This window comes from Mustelus asterias, chromosome 31 (assembly GCF_964213995.1).
Source record: "Mustelus asterias chromosome 31, sMusAst1.hap1.1, whole genome shotgun sequence".
NCBI lineage: Eukaryota > Metazoa > Chordata > Chondrichthyes > Carcharhiniformes > Triakidae > Mustelus > Mustelus asterias.
The window spans coordinates 1,585,665-1,607,685 of NC_135831.1; the positions used below are offsets into that span (position 1 = coordinate 1,585,665).

A 22,021-nucleotide genomic window follows, 5' to 3' on the forward strand; every position below is an offset into this window, starting at 1 on the left:
AGTACCGAAGGGGGCCATTTGGCCCATCAAGTCTGCCCCGACCACAATCCCACCCACATCCTGTTCCCATGACCCCATGTATTTACCCTAGCCAGTCCCTCTGACGTTAAGGGGCAATTTAGTGTGGCCAATCCACCTAACCCGCACATCTTTGGACCAAGACCGCAAGGAACTACAAGGGTCGTGAATGTAGCCCAGTCCATCACGCAAACCAGCCTCCCATCCATTGACTCTGTCTACACTTCCCGCTGCCTCGGGGAAAAGCAGCCAGCGTAATCAAGGACCCCACTGTGAGACTATTGAGGAACAGTGGAGGACTTTCAAAGCGATCTTTCACAGTGCTCTGCAAAAGTGTATACCAGTGATAAGGAAGGACTGTAGAAAAAGAGATAATCAACCATGGAGATCAAAGGAAATAAAGGAGGGTATCAAATTGAAAGAAAATGCAAAGTGGCAAAGATTAGTGGGAACCGAGAGGATTGGGAAATCTTTAAAGGTCAGCAGAAAGCCATGAAAAAAGATATAAAGAAAATTAAGATGGATTATGGGAGTAAACTAGCTCAGAATGTAAAAACAGATAGCAAAAGTTTCTACAAATATATAAAACGAAAAAGAGTGGCTAAAGTAAACATTGATCCTTTAGAGGATGAGAAGGGGGATGTAATAACTGGCAATGAGAAAATGGCTGAGGCATTGAACAGGTATTTTGTGTCGGTCTTCACAGTGGAAGACACAAATAACATGCCAAAAATTGATGACAGGAGGGTATGGCAGGTGAGAACCGAGAAACTATCATTATCACGAAAGAGGTAGTGTTGGGCATGTTAATGGGGCTAAAGGTAGACAAGTCTCCTGGTCCTGATGGAATGCATCCCAGGGTGCTGAAAGAGATGGCGGGGGAAATAGCAAATGCACTAGTGGTAATTTACCAAAATTCGCGGGTCTCTGGGGTGGTTCCCGCAGATTGAAAAACAGCAAATGTGACGCCACTGTTTAAAAAAGGAGGGAGACAAAAGGCGGGTAACTATAGGCCGGTTAGCTTAACTTCTGTAGTAGGGAAAATGCTTGAATCTATCATCAAGGGAGAAATAGCGAGACATCTGGATATAAATTGTCCCATTGGTCAGACGCAGCATGGGTTCATGAAGGGAAGGTCATGTTTGACTAATTTGGTGGAATTCTTTGAGAACATTCCATGTGCAGTGGACAATGGGGAACCTGTGGATGTGGTGTATCTGGATTTCCAGAAGGCATTTGACAAGGTGCCGCACCAAAGGCTGCTGCATAAGATAAAGGTGTACGGTGTTACGGGTAATGTATTAGCATGGATAGAGGATTGGTTAACTAACAGAAAGCAAAGAGTGGGGGTAAATGGGTGTTTTTCTGGTTGGCGATCAGTGACTAGTGGTGTGCCTCAGGGATCAGTGTTGGGACCGCAATTGTTTACGATTTACATAGATGATTTGGAGTTGGGGACCAAGTGTAGTGTGTCAAAATTCACAGATGACATGAAGATGAGTGGCAGAGCAAAGTGTGCAGAGGACGCTGAAAGTCTGCAAAGGGATATAGATAGTCTAAGTGAGTGGGTGAGGGTCTGGCAGATGGAGCACAATGTTGGTAAATGTGAGGTCATCCATTTTGGTCGGAATAACAGCAAAATGGACTATTATTTAAATGGTAAAAAATTGCAGCATGCTGCTGTGCAGAGGGACCTGGGTGTCCTTGTGCAGGAATCTCAAGGAGTTGGTTTGCAGGTGCAGCAGGTAATTAAGAAGGCAAATAGAATTTTATCCTCCATTGCTAGAGGGATGGAGTTTAAAAACAGCGAGGTTATGTTGCAGCTGTATAAGGTGCTGGTGAGGCCACACCTGGAGTACTGTGTACAGTTTTGCTCTCCTTACTTGAGAAAGAATATACTGGCACTGGACGGGTTGCAGAGGAGATTCACTAGGTTGATTCTGGAGTCTCAGGGTGGCTGAGTGATCTAACGCACCAGACTTAAGCAGTGTGGTTGTTTCCCATCTCGAGTCCTGATGAGTTCTGGTCCCGTTCTGGGGTGGCGCTGTGGTTAGCACCGCTGCCTCACAGCGCCAGGGGCCCGGGTTCGATTCCCGGCTTGGGTCACTGTCTGTGTGGAGTTTCCACATCCTCCCGTGTCTGCGTGGGTTTCCTCCGGGTGCTCCGGTTTCCTCCCACAGTCTGAATGATGTGCAAGTTAGGGTGAATTGGGCCATGTTAAATTCCCCCTCAGTGTGACCCGAACATGCGCCGGAGTGTGGCGACTAGGGGATTTTCACAGTAGCTTCATTGCAGCGTTAATGTTAAGCCTTACTTGTGACTAGTAAATAAACATTAAAACACCAGGTTAAAGTCCAACAGGTTTATTTGGAATCACGAGCTTTCGGAGCGCTGCTCCTTCCTCAGGTGAGTGGAGACGCCTCTGTTTTAAACCAGGGGTGTGATGTGAAAGAGTTGGAGAGAACTGGGGTGGCGAGTGGTTAGGATTTGGAACGCGCTTTCTCAAAGTTCAGCTGACTTAATGGCAATTTTCAAACAGATGTGGAAAAAGACTCCCGACAAGGGACATAAAGCATAATTGTGGGGGCCTCGCCAGAGACTAGTCCTTCCAAAGTTAAATGGCCAGTTCCTGTGCTGTGGTTAAAATGAGACGCACGAGTTTGACATTTCTGTGACTTCCTCCCGAGTGCCTCCGATTGCTCTTTTCACGTGGGTTTCGCTGGGGCGGGGCCGTCATTCATTCCCCGCCCCTAATTGCCCCTTGAACTGTGTGTCTCGCTCGGCCATTTTAAGTCCCGGCTCGGGGTCACTGTCTGTGCGGAGTCTGCGCGTTCTCCCCCCCGTGTCTGCGTGGGTTTCCTCCGGGTGCTCCGGTTTCCTCCCACAGTCCGAAAGACGTGCTGGTTCGGGTGCTAAATTCTCCCTCAGTGTAACCCAGAGTGTGGCGACGAGGGGGATTTTCACGGTAACTTCATTGCAGTGTTAATGTAAGCCTTACTTGTGACTAATAAATAAATAAAACTGTCCAAATGTCTTTTAAATGTTGTCATTGTACCCACCCCTTCCACCTCCTCCGGCACCCCATTCCATATATGGACCACCCTCTGTGTGAAAAAGTACCCCATCGGGTCCCTTTTAAATCTTCCCCTCTCACCTTCAACATATACTCTCTCGTTTAGGAGCCCCCTACCCTGGGGAAAAGACTTCGTCTATTCACCTTATCTGTGCCCCTCATGATTTTATGAACCTTTATAAGCTCACTCCTCAGCCTCCTACGCTCCAGGGGGAAAAGAATTCCCAGCCTATCCAGCCTCTCTTATAATTCAAACCTTCCAGTCCCCGGTAACATCCTTGTAAGTCTTTTTTGCACCCTTTCCAGTTTAATAACACCCTCCCTATAGCAGGGCCACCAAAATTGTACGCAGTACTCCAAATGTGGCCTTACCAATGCCTTGTACAGTTGTAAGAAGTCTCACAACACCAGGTTAAAGTCCAACAGGTTTATTTGGAATCACGAGCTTTCGGAGCGGGCTGCTCCTCCCTCAGGTGAGTGGACCACCTGATGAAGGAGCAACGCTCCGAAAGCTCGTGCTGTCAAATAAACCTGCTGGACTTCTTACTGCGTCCACCCCAGTCCAACGCCGGCATCTCCGCATCATTGTACAGTTGGAGCATCACGTCCCAACTCCTGTACTCAATGCTCTGACTGATGTAGGGAGGGGGAGTTGGGCCGGGAGTGAGGGGGGGGTCTCCTCACATGGTATGTCTTCTCAGCGGTGGAAATGGAAACTTCAGCTCTTTGCCACCGTCTCCTTGTCCCACCTCTCTTCATCTATAACCTCGGAAGGTTCCTCCCTCACACCAAGGGTGCGCGAGTGAGTGAAGTGGGCATTCATCCATCCATCCTTTCAGCCCACCCCCACACAACCAGAACGCTGACAGGAACCCCTCTCTCCTCTCCCCACTCTTAAACATGTGAAGGTTACGACCACTAAAATCCAATGTAACAAAAGAATTGCTCAAAATTAGGTTGGGAGATGTTTTTATCAACGTGTTAATAACGTAGAGAAAGAAAGAGAGAGTCCACAACACAAGGCAAAATCTTGACATAGGAATTAGGAACAGAAGTCGGCAAATTCTGCCCTTTGGGCCTGCTCCGCCATTCAATCAGACCCTGGCTGATCTCTCCCTGGTCTCAGATCCACCTCCCCACCTGTTCCCCATATCCCCTTAACCCGTTTCCTATCAGAAATATATCCATCTCCTTCTTGAACCCATTCAATGATTCAGACTCCACCGAGCTCTGGGGCAGCGAGTTCCACAAATTCACCTCCCTCTGCGAGAAGTAGTTCCTCCTCATCTCAGTTCTAAACCTACCGCCTCTCAACCTATACCCTGGGACCTCTTGTTCCACATTGCCCCACAAGGGGAAACATTTGGTCTCCATTGACTCTACCAATCTCTTTTAGGATAAAGAACATAGAACAATACAGCACAGGATACAGACTGACCCTCCCTCAGAGTGGCCCTCAAAGAATAAAGAACAATACAGCACAGGAACAGGCCCTTCGGCCCTCCAAGCCTGCGCCGCTCATGTGCCCAACTAGACCATTCGTTTGTATCCCTCTATTCCCAGTCTGTTCATGTGGTTATCTGGATAAGTCTTAAACGATCCCAGCGTGTCCGCCTCAATCACCTTGCTTGGCAGTGCATTCCAGGCCCCCACCACCCTCTGTGTAAAATACCCCCCCCTGACATCTGTCCTCCTCACCTTGAACCCGTGACCCTTTGTGTTCGTCAGCTCCGACCTGGGAAAAAGCTTCCCACTGTTCACCCTATCTACGCCCTTCATAATTTTATACACCTCTATTAGGTCGCCCCTCACTCTCCATCTTTCCAGGGAGAACAACCCCAGTTTACCCAATCTCTCCTCATAGCTAAGACCCTCCATACCAGGCAACATCCTGGTAAACCTTCTCTGCACTCTCTCCAAAGCCTCCACGTCCTTCTGTGGCGACCAGAACTGGACGCAGTATTCCAAATGTGGCCTCACCATCGTTCTATGCAGCTGCAACATCATATGCCAACTTTTATATTCTATGCCCCGTCCAATAAAGGCAAGCATACCATATGCCTTCTTGACCACCCTCTCCACCTGTGCTGCCACCTTTAAGGATCTGTGGACTTGTACACCCAGGTCCCTCTGTGTGTCTATACTCCTGATGGTTCTGCCATTTATTGTATAGCTCCTCCTTACATTAGATCTACCGAAATGCATCACTTCGCATTTATCTGGATTAAATTCCATCTGCCATTTCTCCACCCAATGTTCCAGCCTATCTATATCCTGCTGTATTCTCTGACAATGTTCATCACTATCCGCAACTCCAGCACTCTTTGTGTCGTCCGCAAACTTACTGATCACACCTCGATCAGATCCTCTCTCATCCTTCGAAACTCCAGCGAGTACAAACCCCAAACTGTTTAATCCCTCCTCGTAAATCAACCCTTTCATCCCCGGAATCAATCTGGTGAACCTCCTCTGAACTGCCTCCAATGCCACCGCGTCCTTCCTCCAATAAGGAGACCAAAATTGGACACAATACTCCAGATGTGGTCTCACCAACACCCTACACAATCGCAACTACCCTTCTCTACTTTATATTTTGAGCAGGTCGTTCAGGCAACATGGGAATCTGAAACTCTCTCCCCACCGAAATCCAGTTGAAACTGGGGCTTGATCGATGGTTGTTGAAGAGTATACATGGTTCATGGATAGATGAAGTTAAGATTCCAATCATCCATGATTGAGTTGAATGGGGCAAACAGTTTGAGGGGCTGAATGGCCTTCTGTTCCCACATAGTATTGCCCTCAATCTTAGAGTCATAGAGGTTTACAGCATGGAAACAGGCCCTTCAGCCCAATCTGTCCATGTCATCCAGTTTTTACCACGAAGCTAGTCCCAATTGCCCGCATTTGGCCCATATCCCTCTATACCCATCGTACCCATGTAACTGTCTAAACGCTTTTTAAAAGACAGAATTGTACCCGCCTCTACTACTACCTCTGGCAGCTCGTTCCAGACACTCACCACCCTCTGTGTGAAATAATTGCCCCTCTGGACCCTTTTGTATCTCTCCCCTCTCACCTTAAACCTTTGCCTTCTAGTTTTAAACTCCTCTACCTTTGGGAAAAGATATTGGCTATCTAGCTGATCTGTGCCCCTCATTATTTTGTAGACCTCTAAAAGATCACCCCTCAGCCTCCTACGCTCCAGGGAAAAAAAGTCCCAGTCTATCCAGCCTCTCCTTATAACTCAAACCGTCAAGTCCCAGTAGCATCCGAGTAAATCTTTTCTGCACTCTTTCTAGTTTAATAATATCCTTTCTATAATAGGGTGACCAGAACTGCACACAGTATTCCAAATGTGATCTTACCAATGTCTTGTACAACTTCAACAAGACGTCCCAACTCCTGTATTTAATGTTCTGACCGATGAAACCAAGCATGTCGAATGCCTTCTTCACCACTCTGTCCACCTGTGACTCCACTTTCAAGGAGCTATGAACCTGTACTCCTGCCTACTTTCTGAGTTGTGAATGAAAGACCCTTTGTGTTTTGAGACCCAAGCTGATGACCCCCTCACACCCTCAATCTTGCTGAGTCATGGCACTAACCAATTCCAGCCTCCTGGAATGCCTGGATCCACTACAGTTCGCCTACCGCCGCAACAGGTCCACAGCAGACGCCACCTCCCTGGCCCTGCGCTCAACCCTGGAACACCTAGATAACAAGGACAGCTATGTCAGACTCCTATTTATTGACTACAGCTCAGCCTTCAACACCATTATTCCCACGAAACTCATCTCCAAACTCCGTGGCCTGGGCCTCGGCTCCTCCCTCTGCGACTGGATCCTGACCCACAGACCACAATCAGTAAGGACAGGCAACAACACCTCCTCCATGCTGCCCGCAATTTGCTATTCATTGAGAAGAGAGAAAGAGCGTGGCTTGAGAAGGATCAGAATTCTGGGGGTACATGCATTTCTTGAGACAATATCTGAACAAATAATGCTAATATAATTTATAAATTAAAACAGATGTATATTTCTTCCAAGCGCAGGTACTGTGGAAAGCTGGGGAAGGCAGTTGGGTGAGTGATCTCTCAATATCTAAGTTCTTAGAAGAGTTGTAGCTTTCTTGAAGTTGAACTGTACGTTGGTGATGCACTTTAAGAGGAAGCTCCAACTCAATGGAATGTGTTGAACCTCTTCTATAGCCGCCCCCCCCCCTCCCCCCGCCCCCCCTCCCTTACAAACCCCTCCAATTTTGGTTTAGCTCATGACGCATTGAAGGTCTGGAGGTCTTGTGGCGGATTGGGGTCAGCGTCCCCGCCTCTAAGCTCAAAGCTCTGCGGGGGGGGGGGGGGAGTCCCACACCAGAAGACAAAGGAAATTTGGCATGTCCGCTACGACTCTCACCAATGTTCACAGATGCATCCCAGAAAGCATCCTTTCTGGTTGTATCACAGTTTGGTATGGGCTCCTGCTCTGCCCAAGACCGCAAGGAACTACAAAGGGCCGTGAACGTAGCCCAGTCCCATCACGCAAACCAGCCTCCCATCCATTGACTCTGTCTACACTTCCCGCTGTCTCGGGGAAAAGCAGCCAGCATAATCAAGGACCCCACGCACCCCCGGACATTCTCTCTTCCACCTTCTTCCATCGAGAAGAAGACACAAAAGTTTGAGGCCAACTGACTCAAGAACAGCTTCTTCCCTGCTGCCACCAGACTTTTGAATGGATCTACCTCGCATTAAGTTGATCTTTCTCTACACCCTAGCTATGACTGTAACACTACATTCTGCACTCTCTCCTTTCCTTCTCTATGAACGGTATGCTCTGTCTGTGCAGCGCGCAAGAAACAATACTTTTCACTGTATCCCAGTACATGGGGCAATAATAAATCAAATGTCTCCAGGACTTGAGGGCCAAGGAAGGTGCGTTTATAGCACGGCCAAACTGGTTGAGATTGCCGACTAGCCAAATCCTTCCAAACACGCCAATGGCTGGTGGTAAGAGTGAGAGAGACTTCTGGTCAGTGACGCTCGATGTGATGTGGAGTGGCGCCCCCTCCCCTCCCCATCCCCCCCACCCCCATCCTCCCCACCCCCACCCCTCCACCTCCCTCAAGCTATAAGTCCCTGGCGACAGACTATGACCTGTTCCGGGAATTACTAACCGTGGAAATGGACAAGAGAATCTGCCTTGTGTGCGGGGGAGAAAAATTGGAGTGGGAAATGAAACAGGCCTACAAGGTATCATGATTGGACATTGCTAAAGGTACGGGGAAAAAGGCGGAGTCTTTACCTTTTGCCATTCACTCTCACTGGGCGACCAATCAGACTCCTGGGAGCGAATTAAGGTTCAACGAGGTGAATAAATATATTTAACGGGCCGGACGCTGGGAGGGAGCGGGGGGTAGGGGGGGGCCGTGGAATTACCCCATCCCACCCTTCCCATGGGAATCGTAGCGGGTGGGACACGGACCGTCCGCTGACATCGGACGAGATTTTCCAGCTTTGGGGTGAGCGTGGCTGGAAAGTCCCGCCCCGGGGTTTCTGCTTTTCCCAAGCCGGAGCAGTTGTCCATCAGTGAGCCGGACGCTGGGTCGGAAACTGGCCACAAAAGTCAGAGAGCAGCCGGGGTCAAGATGATTTGATTTGGTTTATTATTGTCACATGTATTGGGATACAGTGAAAAGTATTGTTTCTTGCGCGCTATCCAGATAGAGCATACCGTTCATAGAGTACATAGATCTGATTTATTATTGTCACATGTACTGGGATACAGTGAAAAGTATTGTTTCTTGCGCACTATACAGACAAAGCATACCGTTCATAGAGAAGGAAAGGAGAGGGTGCAGAATGTAGAGTTACAGTCACAGCTAGGGTGTAGAGAAAGATCAACTTAATGTGAGGTAGGTCCATTCAAAAGTCTGACGGCAGCAGGGAAGAAGCTGTTCTTGAGTCGGTCGGTACGTGACCTCAGACTTTTGTATCTTTTTCCCGACGGAAGAAGGTGGAAGAGAGAATGTCCGGGGTGCGTGGGGTCCTTGATTATGCCGGCTGCTTTTCCCCGAGGCAGCGGGAAGTGTAGACAGAGTCAATGGATGGGAGGGAGGTCGGTTTGCGTGATGGATTGGGCTACATTCACAACCTTTTGTAGTTCCTTGCGGTCTTGGGCAGAGCAGGAGCCCAGACCAAGCTGTGATACAACCAGAAAGAATGCTTTCTATGGGGCATCTGTAAAAGTTGGTGAGAGTTGTAGCTGACATGCCAAATTTCCTTAGTCTTCTGAGAAAGTAGATGGCGCGGGAGCAAGGTGACCTGTTACAAGCTGTGTCCAGCATACCTTCTAATTCTATCTCTAACTCTCACTCTACACTTCTAAAACTTTATCCTAACTTTTTTCATTGAGCAGATCTTTCTCTACACCCAACCGACTCAAGAACAGCTTCTTCCCTGCTGCTGTCAGACTTTTGAATGGACCTACCTCGCATTAAGTTGATCTTTCTCCACACCCTAGCTATGACTGTAACACTACATTCTGCACCCTCTCCTTTCCTTCTCTATGAACGGTATGCTTTGTCTGTACAGCGTGCAAAAAACAATACTTTTCACTGAATCCCAGTACGTGACAATAATAAATCAGATCTATGTACTCTATGAACGGTATGCTTTGTCTGTATAGCGCGAAAGAAACAATCCTTTTCACTGTGTCCCAGTACATGTGACAATAATAAATCAAATCAGATCAGAACAGTGAGAGGTGGGGCAGGGTGAGGGGGCCAGAGGCGGGGCAGGGTGAGGGGGCGAGAGGCGGGGCAGGGTGAGGGGGTGAGAGGTGGGGCAGGGTGAGGGGGCGAGAGGCGGGGCAGGGTGAGGGGGTGAGAGGCGGGGCAGGGTGAGGGGGTGAGAGGTGGGGCAGGGTGAGGGGGCGAGAGGCGGGGCAGGGTGAGGGGGTGAGAGGCGGGGCAGAGGTGAGGGGGTGAGAGGCGGGGCAGGGTGAGGGGGTGAGAGGCGGGGCAGGGTGAGGGGGCGAGAGGTGGGGCAGGGTGAGGGGGTGAGAGGCGGGGCAGGGTGAGGGGGTGAGAGGTGGGGCAGGGTGAGGGGGCGAGAGGCGGGGCAGGGTGAGGGGGTGAGAGGCGGGGCAGAGGTGAGGGGGTGAGAGGCGGGGCAGGGTGAGGGGGTGAGAGGCGGGGCAGAGGTGAGGGGGTGAGAGGCGGGGCAGGGTGAGGGGGTGAGAGGCGGGGCAGGGTGAGGGGGTGAGAGGCGGGGCAGGGTGAGGGGGCGAGAGGCGGGGCAGGGTGAGGGGGTGAGAGGCGGGGCAGAGGTGAGGGGGTGAGAGGCGGGGCAGGGTGAGGGGGTGAGAGGCGGGGCAGGGTGAGGGGGTGAGAGGCGGGGCAGGGTGAGGGGGCGAGAGGCGGGGCAGGGTGAGGGGGTGAGAGGCGGGGCGGGGTGAGAGGCGGGGCAGGGTGAGGGGGCGAGAGGCGGGGCAGGGTGAGGGGGTGAGAGGTGGGGCAGGGTGAGGGGGCGAGAGGCGGGGCAGGGTGAGGGGGTGAGAGGCGGGGCAGAGGTGAGGGGGTGAGAGGCGGGGCAGGGTGAGGGGGTGAGAGGCGGGGCAGAGGTGAGGGGGTGAGAGGCGGGGCAGGGTGAGGGGGTGAGAGGCGGGGCAGGGTGAGGGGGTGAGAGGCGGGGCAGGGTGAGGGGGCGAGAGGCGGGGCAGGGTGAGGGGGTGAGAGGCGGGGCAGAGGTGAGGGGGTGAGAGGCGGGGCAGGGTGAGGGGGTGAGAGGCGGGGCAGGGTGAGGGGGTGAGAGGCGGGGCAGGGTGAGGGGGCGAGAGGCGGGGCAGGGTGAGGGGGTGAGAGGCGGGGCGGGGTGAGAGGCGGGGCAGGGTGAGGGGGCGAGAGGCGGGGCAGGGTGAGGGGTGAGAGGCGGGGCAGAGGTGAGGGGGTGAGAGGCGGGGCAGAGGTGAGGGGGTGAGAGGCGGGGCAGGGTGAGGGGATGAGAGGCGGGGCAGGGTGAGGGGGGGTAGGCTGAGATGGGCAGGGGGACGAGTGGGGGGGTGAGGGGTGAGATGTGTGGGCTGGGCTGGGCAGAGGTCGCAACCCCCCCACTCCCCCCGCGCACCCCACCCTCCCCTCTACACAAACACTGCAACCCATTTCTTCAAGATCCCACCAAAGCTTTACTGTTGACTTATAGGCCACAGGCCGGGAGGCACGAATTCACCGGGGAACGCGGCGAGGCTGGAGATAGATAAAGGAAATTAAAGATTATACACAACTTTATTTACGTAAATCTCTGGGTTAGGCTCAAAGGTCGGGGGGGGAACCGGGGGGAGAGGAATGTTGCTGTGCTGATTCAGGTTTCCAGTCGATGGAGGTTGGAGGAGGAGGGGGGGGTTCCCCCCGCACTCACACACGGGGCATCATCACCATGGTGCTCTCTTAGTTCTTGCTGGTGTCTCACTCTGAAGCTGGAGCGGGGGTGGGGGAAGAGGGGGGGGGAAAGAATTGGATTGTATCCCAACCAGCCGTGCTCTGGAAGATTGTAGATCAGTGTCCAGGGCTCCTCTTCTCCCTCCTGTTTTTTTAAGCCAGGCCACAACTCCCTATCCCGATCCCACCCCACCCTGTCCCACCCACCCGCCAAGTGAAACATGTCCGAATGCGAAAGGTTTAAGAGGGTCCCACTGCTCTGGAGCCTATGTTGAGGGTGAAGACCACCCTGCCGGCAAATTTGTCCCGCTCATCATTGTTCTTCACTTTGGACGCGTAGACCTTACACTCAATGCTGACGTCAGTGTTGTACGTTATGTTCAGAAACTTGACCGCCACTAAGGGCTGTGTGTAGTTCACCTACAGCGGGACAGGGAGGAACCAGCAGTTAGTTAGTGTCCTCAATGTCATAGAACCATAGAACCATAGAAAATTACAGCTCAGAAACAGCTTTTGGCCCTTCTTGTCTGTGCCGAACCATTTTATGCCTAGTTCCACTGACCTGCACTTGGACCATATCCCTCCACACCCCTCTCATCCATGAACCCGTCCAAGTTTTTCTTAAATGTTAAAAGTGACCCCGCATTTACCACTTTATCCGGCAGCTCATTCCTCACTCCCACCACTCTCTGCGTGAAGAAGCCCCCCCTAATATTCCCTTTAAACTTTTCTCCTTTCACCCTTAACCCATGCCCTCTGGTTTTTTTCTCCCCTAGCCTCAGCGGAAAAAGCCTGCTTGCATTCACTCTATCTATACCCATCAAAATCTTATACACCTCTATCAAATCTCCCCTCAATCTTCTACGCTCCAGGGGATAAAGTCCCAACCTATTCAATCTCTCTCTGTAACTCAGCTTCTCAAGTCCCGGCAACATCCTTGTGAACCTTCTCTGCACTCTTTCAACCTTATTTACATTCTTCCTGTAACTAGGTGACCAAAACTGTACACAATACTCCAAATTCGGCCTCACCAATGCCTTATATAACCTTACCATAACACTCCAACTTTTATACTCGATACTCCGATTTATAAAGGCCAATGTACCAAAGGCACTCTTTACGACCCTATCCACCTGTGACGTCACTTTTAGGGAATTCTGTACCTGTATTCCCAGATCCCTCTGTTCAACTGCACTCTTCAGAGTCCTACCATTTACCCTGTACGTTCTATGTCCTGATCAACATTCCATCAGTCTCGCGCGCCTTCAGCTGCCGGGACCCTAAACCATGTAAGTTCCTACCTAAACCTCTCCATCCCTCTCTCTCTCTCTCTCTGTCTCTATATGGGCAGCACGGTGGCACAGTGGGTTAGTACTGCTGCCTCACAGCGCCCAGGGATCCTGGTTCGATTCCGGCCTCAGGTCACTGTCTGTGCGGAGTCTGCACGTTCTCTCCCGTGTCTGCGCGGGTTTCCTCCGGGTGCTCCGGTTTCCTCCCACAGCCCGAAAGATGTGCGGGTTAGGTTGATTGGCCGTGATAAATTGACCCTAGTGTCAGGGGGACTATCAGGGTAAATGTTTGGGGTTACGGGGATAGGGCTGGGTGGGATTGTGTGTGGTGCAGACTCGATGAGGTGGATGAGGGTAAAGCGGTTGATGTGGTGTATATGGATTTCAGCAAAGCGTTTGATAAGGTTCTCCATGGTAAGCTTTTGCAGAAAATACGGACACATGGGATTGAGGGCGATTTAGTGGTTTGGATCAGGAATTGGCTAGCTGGAAGAAAACAAAGGGTGGTGGTTGATGGGAAATATTCATCCTGGAGTTCAGTTACTAGTGGTGTACCGCAAGGATCTGTTTTGGGGCCACTGCTGTTTGTCATTTTTATTAATGACCTGGATGAGGGCGTGGAAGGATGGATTAGTAAATTTGCGGATGACACTAAAGTCGGTTGAGTTGTAGACAGTGCGGAGGGAAGTGGCAGGTTACAGAGGGACATAGATAAGCTGCAGAGCTGGGCTGAGAGGGGGCAAATGGAGTTTAATGCGGAAAAGTGTGAGGTGATTCACTTTGGAAGGAGTAACAGGAATACAGAGTACTGGGCTAATGGTAAGATACTTGGAAGTGTGGATGAACAGAGGGATCTGGGTGTCCATGTGCATAGATCTCTGAAAGTTGGCACCCAGGTTGATAGGGTTGTTAAGAAGGCGTACGGTGTGTTAGCTTTTATTGGTAGAGGGATTGAGTTTCGGAGCCAGGAGGTCATGCTGCAACTGTACAAAACTCTGGTGCGGCCGCATTTGGAGTATTGCGTACAGTTCTGGTCGCCGCATTATAGGAAGGATGTGGAAGTGTTGGAAAGGGTGCAGAGGAGATTTACCAGGATGTTGCCTGGTATGGTGGGAAAATCGTATGAGGAAAGGCTGAGGGTCTTGAGGTTGTTTTCGTTAGAGAGAAGAAGGTTAAGAGGCGACTTAATAGAGGCATACAAGATGATCAGAGGATTAGAAAGGGTGGACAGTGAGAGCCTTTTTCCTCGGATGGTGTTGGCTAGCACGAGGGGACATAGCTTTAAATTAAGGGGTGAGAGATATAGGACAGATGTTAGAGGTAGGTTCTTTACTCAGAGAGTAGTAAGGGCGTGGAATGCCCTGCCTGCAGCAGTGGTGGACCCGTCAACATTAAGAGCATTCAAATGGTTATTGGATAAACATATGGATGATATTGGAATAGTGTAGATTAGAGGGGCTTTAGATTGGTTTCACAGGTCGGCGCAACATCGAGGGCCGAAGGGCCTGTACTGCGCTGTAATGTTCTATGTTGTATGTTCTATGAATGGCCTCCTTCTGCACTATAGGGATTCTATGATTCTATGATGATATATAAAACCTTGGTTAGGCCGCATTTGGAGTATTGCGTGCAGTTCTGGTCGCCGCACTACCAGAAGGACGTGGAAGCTTTGGAGAGGGTGCAGAGAAGGTTCACCAGGATGTTGCCTGGTCTCGAGGGTGTTGGCTATGAGGAGAGTCACAGAGGTTTACAGCATGGAAACAGGCCCTTCGGCCCAACTTTTCCATGCCGCCCTTTTTTTTTTAGAACCCCTAAGCTAATCCCAATTGCCCACATTTGGCCCATATCCCTCTATACCCCATCGTACCCATGTTGAGGTTGACTAAACTAGGATTGTTTTCACTGGAAAGACGGAGGTTGAGGGGAGACCTGATAGAGGTTTACAAAACTATGAGGCATAGACAGGGTGGATAGTCAGAGGCTTTTCCCCCAGGGTGGAAGTGTGAAGGGGGCACAGGTTCAAGGTGAGAGGGGGGGAAAGTTTAACGGAGATGTGTGTGGGGAAGTTTTTCACGCAGAGAGTGGTGGGTGCCTGGAACGCGCTGCCAGAGGAGGTGGTGGAAGCGGGCACATTAGCAACATTTAAGAGAGATCTGGATGGGTCCATGAATAGGGAGGGAATAGAGGGATACGGACTGAGTAAGGACAGAAGGTTTATTGTTTAGTTAGGGCATCATGACCAGCACAGGCTGGGAGGGCCGAAGGGCCTGTTCCTGTGCTGCACTGTTCCGTGTTCCCGCTCTCTCTCTCCCTTCGACTGTGGCTCAGAACCTACATCTTTGACCGGGTCTCTGTCCTTCTGCCCTCCCACCTCCTGATACGTCACAGAGACAAATTCTGTTTTACAATGGCCTCCTGCAAAGTGCCTTGGCATGTTTAAGTATCCTAAAGGGAGTAGGTGGGGTGGCCTTGTGTGTCCCTGCCTCTGAACCTAGAAGCTCCGGGTTTGAGTCCCACTCAGAACCTGTTGGCCAAGGAATCATAGAATCCCGACAGTGCAGAAGAGACCATTCACTCCATCCAGCCTCCACTGCCTCTCTGACAGAGTATGGCCCCCAGGCCCCCTCCCTCACCGTGTCACAGTAACCCCACACATTTCCCACGGCTAATCTATCAAACCGAAGGGGCAATTTAGCATGGCCAATGCACCCTAACCTACACATCTTTGGACACTAAGGGGCAATTTAGCATGGCCAATCCCCCTAACCCGCACATCTTTGGACACTAAGGGGCAATTTAGCACGGCCAATCCACCTAACCCGCACATCTTTGGACACTAAGGGGCAATTTAGCACGGCCAATCCACCTAACCCGCACATCTTTGGACACTAAGGGGCAATTTAGCATGGCCAATCCACCTAACCTACACATCTTTGGACATTAAGGGGCAATTTAGCATGACCAATCCCCCTAACCTGCACATCTTTGGACACTAAGGGACAATTTAGCATGGCCAATCCACCTAACCTACACATCTTTGGACATTAAGGGGCAATTTAGCATGGCCAATCCGTCTAACCTACACATCTTTGGACACTAAGGGGCAATTTAGCACGGCCAATCCACCTAACCTACACATCTTTGGACATTAAGGGGCAATTTAGCATGGCCAATCCACCTAACCTACACATCTTTGGACATTAAGGGGCAATTTAGCATGGCCAATCCACCTAACCTACACATCTTTGGACATTAAGGGGCAATTTAGCATGGCCAATCCGTCTAACCTACACATCTTTGGACACTAAGGGGCAATTTAGCACGGCCAATCCACCTAACCTACATATCTTTGGACATTAAGGGGCAATTTAGCATGGCCAATCCACCTAACCTACACATCTTTGGACATTAAGGGGCAATTTAGCATGGCCAATCCCCCTAACCTGCACATCTTTGGACACTAAGGGACAATTTAGCATGGCCAATCCCCCTAACCTGCACATCTTTGGACACTAAGGGACAATTTAGCATGGCCAATCCCCCTAACCTGCACATCTTTGGACACTAAGGGGCAATTTAGCATGACCAATCCCCCTAACCTGCACATCTTTGGACACTAAGGGACAATTTAGCATGGCCAATCCCCCTAACCTGCACATCTTTGGAGTGTGGGAGGAAACCGGAGCACCTGGAGGAAACCCACACAGACACGGGGAGAACGTGCAAACTCCACACAGACAGTGACCCGAGGCTGGAACTGAACCCGGGCCCCTGGCGCTGTGAGGCAGCGGTGCTAACCCACTGCGCCACCGATGCCGCCCCTTATTAGAAATTGGGGTGCTTGTTTAAGAGTTTCCTCTGTCGGATATTTAAGGAGGGGTGGGTGGGTTTGAAGGGAAGCCAGTCGGTCGCCTGACCACCTGCCACTCCCGTTACCTCGTGTGCTCGATGCCACGCAGATAATGGAGTGGGTAGACCTGGTGTGATTGGGTGGAGTGGCGGGCAGGGACATGGTGTAGGGAGGCGTACGGTGGCAAAACAGAAAACATGCATCATCGAAACAGAGAGGCATAGAGGATAGGAGCAAGAGGAGGCCATTCGGCCCTTCGAGCCTGCTCCCCCATTCATCACCATCATGGCTGATCATCCAACTCAATAGCCTCATCCTGCTTTCTCCCCATAACCTTTGACCCCATTCCCCCCCGGTGCTATATCCAGCCGCCTCTTGAATACATTCAATGTTTTGGCATCAACTACTTCCTGTGGGAATGAATTCCACAGGCTCACCGGGTGAAGAAATGTCTCCTCATCTCCGTCCTAAATGGTCTACCCTGAATCCTCAGGCTGTGACCCCTGGTTCTGGACTCCCCCCACCATCGGGAACATCCTCCCTGCATCCACCCTGTCTAGTCCTGTTAGAATTTTATAAGTCTCTCTGAGATTCCGTCCCTCATTCGCCTGAACTCCAGTGAAAACAATCCTAACCCTCGTCAATCTCTCCTCATCCATCAGTCCCCGCCGTCCCCGGACAAATCTCAAGGGTCAACTCCCCACATTCCAAGAGCAGTTCACTCACGTGGGCCTTCCTTCCATAATACGGGTAGTACATCAGGTCCAGCGTTCCGTTGGGAGGGAAGTATTGTAGTTCGTGAACCTTGTTGCTTTCTTTGGCCTAAGCAAGAATCAAAAGCAGAAGGAGAAAGACATTTCAGTCTTGACGGCAGTCTGGAAAGTCAGAGTTTGCAGACTGAAACACAGAGAGTTAATCAGAGAGGTTTGGGGGAAGAAGCAAAAACGCTGGAAAATCTCAACAGGTCCAACAACACCTGCGGAGAGAGAACAGAACCAACGCCTCGAGTCTCGCTGACCCTTTAGTCTTCCGAAAAATCAGCTGGAAATTTGTCGGAGAAATTATAGGACGAATTAGAGAAAAGGAGTGAGAGAAACTGGGAGAAAGAGCAAGACAGGGAGAGAGAGAGAGAGATGGAGAGAGAGAGATGGAGAGAGAGAGAGAGACAGGGAGAGAGAGAGAGAGAGAGAAAGACAGAGAGAGTTACAGGGAGGGAGAGAGAGTCAGAGAGAGAGACAGAGACAAGGATAGAGAGAGTGAGAGAGAGAGATGGAGAGAAAGAGAAAGAGAGACAGGGAAGGGGGGAGAGAGAGACAGAGAGAGAGAGAGACAGAGGGAGAGAGAGAGTGAGAGAGACAGGGAGCGAGAGAGAGAGAGAGAGAGACAGAGGGAGAGACAGAGAGAGAGAGAGGGAGAGACGGAGAGAACTGGGGAGCAGTGGCAGTGTAGATATCTGTTTTTAATTTTTGTTTGAAGGAAGAATCCCCCCCTCCCCCAGCTATTCGATTAAATGATCAATGTGAGGAGAGTCCATTCAGCCCATCGAGTCTGTAGTAACTCTCTGACAGAGCATCTTATCCAGACCCTCTCCTCTGCCCTATCCCTGTAACCCCACACATTTCCCATGGCCAATCCACGTAACCAGCACGTCTTTCAGACTGTGGGAGGAAACCGGAGCACCCGGAGGAAACCCACGCAGATACGGGGAGAACGTGCAGACTCCGCACAGACTGCGACCCGAGGCTGGGATTGAACCCGGGTCCCTGGCGCTGTGAGGCTGCAGTGCTAACCCACTGTGCCCACTGTGCCGCTGGGATTGAACCCGGGTCCCTGGCGCTGTGAGGCAGCAGCGCTAACCCACTGTGCCACCGTGCGGGGAATCGAACCCGGGTCCCTGGCGCTGTGAGGCAGCAGCGCTAACCCACTGTGCCACCGTGCGGGGAATCGAACCCGGGTCCCTGGCGCTGTGAGGCAGCAGCGCTAACCCACTGTGCCACCGTGCGGGGAATCGAACCCGGGTCCCTGGCGCTGTGAGGCAGCAGCGCTAACCCACTATGCCACCGTGCCGCTGGGATTGAACCCGGGTCCCTGGTGCTGTGAGGCAGCAGCGCTAACCCACTGTGTCGCTGGGATTGAACCCGGGTCCCTGGCGCTGTGAGGCAGCAGCGCTAACCCACTATGCCACCGTGCTGCTGGGATTGAACCCGGGTCCCTGGTGCTGTGAGACAGTAGCGCTAACCCACTGTGCCACCGTGCGGGGAATCGAACCCGGGTCCCTGGCGCTGTGAGGCAGCAGCGCTAACCCACTGTGCCACCTATAACTCTTTGCCTGAGCTTATTGGCCACCTGCCCGAATAGCTCCTGGCGTATATCTGAGACCAAAACCGGTCCCTCGGGAAGTTTAGCCAATCCTGACGGTGCTGTGGAAGATACAGCTTGTGTTTCCTGACAAGCTCAGAGTTACTGAAGATCCCTGGGAGAAATCACAGCCGTCTCTGGCTGCTCCACATTCCCTGTGACAGCCCTGGAATACTGTCCCTTTGCATTCCCTACAACAAGTGAGTTCACTGGGTCAGCACCGATCCTCTGACAGTGCGGCACTCCCTCAGCCCTGACCCTCTGACAGTGCGGCACTCCCTCAGCACTGACCCTCTGACAGTGCGGCACTCCCTCAGCACTGACCCTCTGACAGTGCGGCACTCCCTCAGCACTGACCCTCTGACAGTGCGGCACTCCCTCAGCACTGACCCTCTGACAGTGCGGCGCTCCCTCAGCACTGACCCTCTGACAGTGCGGCACTCCCTCAGCACTGACCCTCTGACAGTGCGGCACTCCCTCAGCACTGACCCTCTGACAGTGCGGCACTCCCTCAGCACTGACCCTCTGACAGTGCGGCACTCCCTCAGTACTGACCCTCTGACAGTGCGGCACTCCCTCAGCACTGACCCTCTGACAGTGCGGCACTCCCTCAGTACTGACCCTCTGACAGTGTGGCGCTCCCTCAGCACTGACCCGCTGACAGTGTGGCACTCCCTCAGCACTGACCCTCTGACAGTGTGGCACTCCCTCAGCGCTGACCCTCTGACAGTGCGGCACTCCCTCAGCACTGACCCTCTGACAGTGCAGCACTCCCTCAGCACTGACCCTCTGACAGTGCGGCACTCCCTCAGTACTGACCCTCTGACACTGCAGCACTCCCTCAGTACTGACCCTCTGACAGTGCGGCACTCCCTCAGCACTGACCCTCTGACAGTGCGGCACTCCCTCAGCACTGACCCTCTGACAGTGCGGCACTCCCTCAGCACTGACCCTCTGACAGTGCGGCACTCCCTCAGCCCTGACCCTCTGACAGTGCGGCACTCCCTCAGGACTGACCCTCTGACAGTGCGGCACTCCCTCAGCACTGACCCTCTGACAGTGCGGCACTCCCTCAGCACTGACCCTCTGACAGTGCGGCACTCCCTCAGTACTGACCCTCTGACAGTGTGGCACTCACTGACCCTCTGACAGTGCGGCACGCCCTCAGCACTGACCCTCTGACAGTGTGGCACTCCCTCAGCACTGACCCTCTGACAGTGCGGCACTCCCTCAGCACTGACCCTCTGACAGTGCGGCACTCCCTCAGCACTGACCCTCTGACAGTGCGGCACTCCCTCAGCACTGACCCTCTGACAGTGCGGCACTCCCTCAGCACTGACCCTCTGACAGTGCGGCGCTCCCTCAGCACTGACCCTCTGACAGTGCGGCACTCACTGACCCTCTGAACCCCTCACAGTGGCTCCACTGAGAAGCAGTGGAGAGAACACAACTGCAGTGGGGCTAAAGTGAGAAGGGTCATGATTTCAGAAAAGTGGGCAGCACTTGACTAAGATCTACAGAATAATCTAGAAGCCAGAACTGCATCTCACTAAGCGGCACAATGCAGACTACCCTCCCCACCATTGTCCACTGTTCAAGCGTCAACTGCGTCAGCGTCAGTCGCACCGGGCGGGGAGAGGATATGGTTTGTAGACCCTCCTTGCCCAAGCAAGCCAGCTGTCTACTGTCTAAACTAGCCCGGTAAATCTTTAACCAGCTTACCTGCTCGTCCTGGTCTTTTCTTGTCTGTGGACAGGGAAAGTAGGGGAGGTAGGTGTGGGATGGCGTCCAGAGCAAGGCGGCACAGAATGGCATGAAATGAAACACAGATGGTTAAAGAACATTGAAGACGCACTCCCAGCGGGGAGCAAGGGTCAATGTAACCGGCAACAAAGGATTCCCCGGAGCACTCACCTTTCCTTCGCAAGACACGTACGGAGTCTTCCCTTCCTCACTCGGTAGGAAGCCAATAATCTGAAAGAGAAGAGCTTCAAGTTTTTAGGTGTCCAGTGTGTGGTGAACCATCGTTGGTTCCCACCAGGTAGTGCTGAGCCAGGGTCTGGCCAGTACTATGAGTCTGTATATATGTTACTGTTGGGGTTAGGGTTGGGCTGTTCTACATGTTACTGTTGGGGTTAGGGTTGGGCTGTTCTACATGTTACTGTTGGGGTTAGGGTTGGGCTGTTCTACATGTTACTGTTGGGGTTAGGGTTGGGCTGTTCTACATGTTACTGTTGGGGTTAGGGTTGGGCTGTTCTACATGTTACTGTTGGGGTTAGGGTTGGGCTGTTCTACATGTTACTGTTGGGGTAAGGGTTGGGCTGTTCTACATGTTACTGTTGGGGTTAGGGTTGGGCTGTTCTACATGTTACTGTTGGGGTTAGGGTTGGGCTGTTCTACACGTTACTGTTGGGGTTAGGGTTGGGCTGTTCTACATGTTACTGTTGGGGTTAGGGTTGGGCTGTTCTACATGTTACTGTTGGGGTTAGGGTTGGGCTGTTCTACATGTTACTGTTGGGGTTAGGGTTGGGCTGTTCTACATGTTACTGTTGGGGTTAGGGTTGGGCTGTTCTACATGTTACTGTTGGGGTTAGGGTTGGGCTGTTCTACATGTTACTGTTGGGGTTAGGGTTGGGCTGTTCTACATGTTACTGTTGGGGTTAGGGTTGGGCTGTTCTACACGTTACTGTTGGGGTTAGGGTTGGGCTGTTCTACATGTTACTGTTGGGGTTAGGGTTGGGCTGTTCTACACGTTACTGTTGGGGTTAGGGTTGGGCTGTTCTACATGTTACTGTTGGGGTTAGGGTTGGGCTGTTCTACCTGTAATATAGTTCTTATGGTACATCCCAGTCGTGCTCCGCCTCCTGGGAGAGGTATAAAGGTCACTGCTCTGTCTGGGACCCTTTAGTCTGGGATCGTGTATTATATATGGTAGCTCTATTGTTGTAGTCAATAAAAGCCTTTATTTCCCCGAGTACCTCTAGCCTCGTGAGTAATATCGCG

At 51.9% G+C, this 22,021-nt stretch overlaps 1 protein-coding gene across 2 annotated transcripts in view; it reads right to left on the reverse strand.

The window, feature by feature from the left end:
* Window positions 1-11,353: 11,353 nt before the first annotated feature.
* The window catches only part of LOC144481709 (sodium/potassium-transporting ATPase subunit beta-2-like), a 39,253-nt gene continuing 28,585 nt past the window's right edge, over window positions 11,354-22,021 (reverse strand). Inside the window, exons 5-8 of one of the 2 annotated variants that reach the window (XM_078200853.1) lie at window positions 20,933-20,992; window positions 20,741-20,764; window positions 17,387-17,482; window positions 11,751-11,941 (exon numbers count right to left, since the gene is read on the reverse strand). In XM_078200853.1, the coding sequence (XP_078056979.1) occupies window positions 11,762-11,941; window positions 17,387-17,482; window positions 20,741-20,764; window positions 20,933-20,992 (360 nt within the window). In that variant the 3' untranslated portion in view covers window positions 11,751-11,761. Of the gene's footprint in view, window positions 11,942-17,386; window positions 17,483-20,740; window positions 20,765-20,932; window positions 20,993-22,021 lie in introns of both variants that reach the window. The other variant, XM_078200854.1, reaches the window with a different exon arrangement.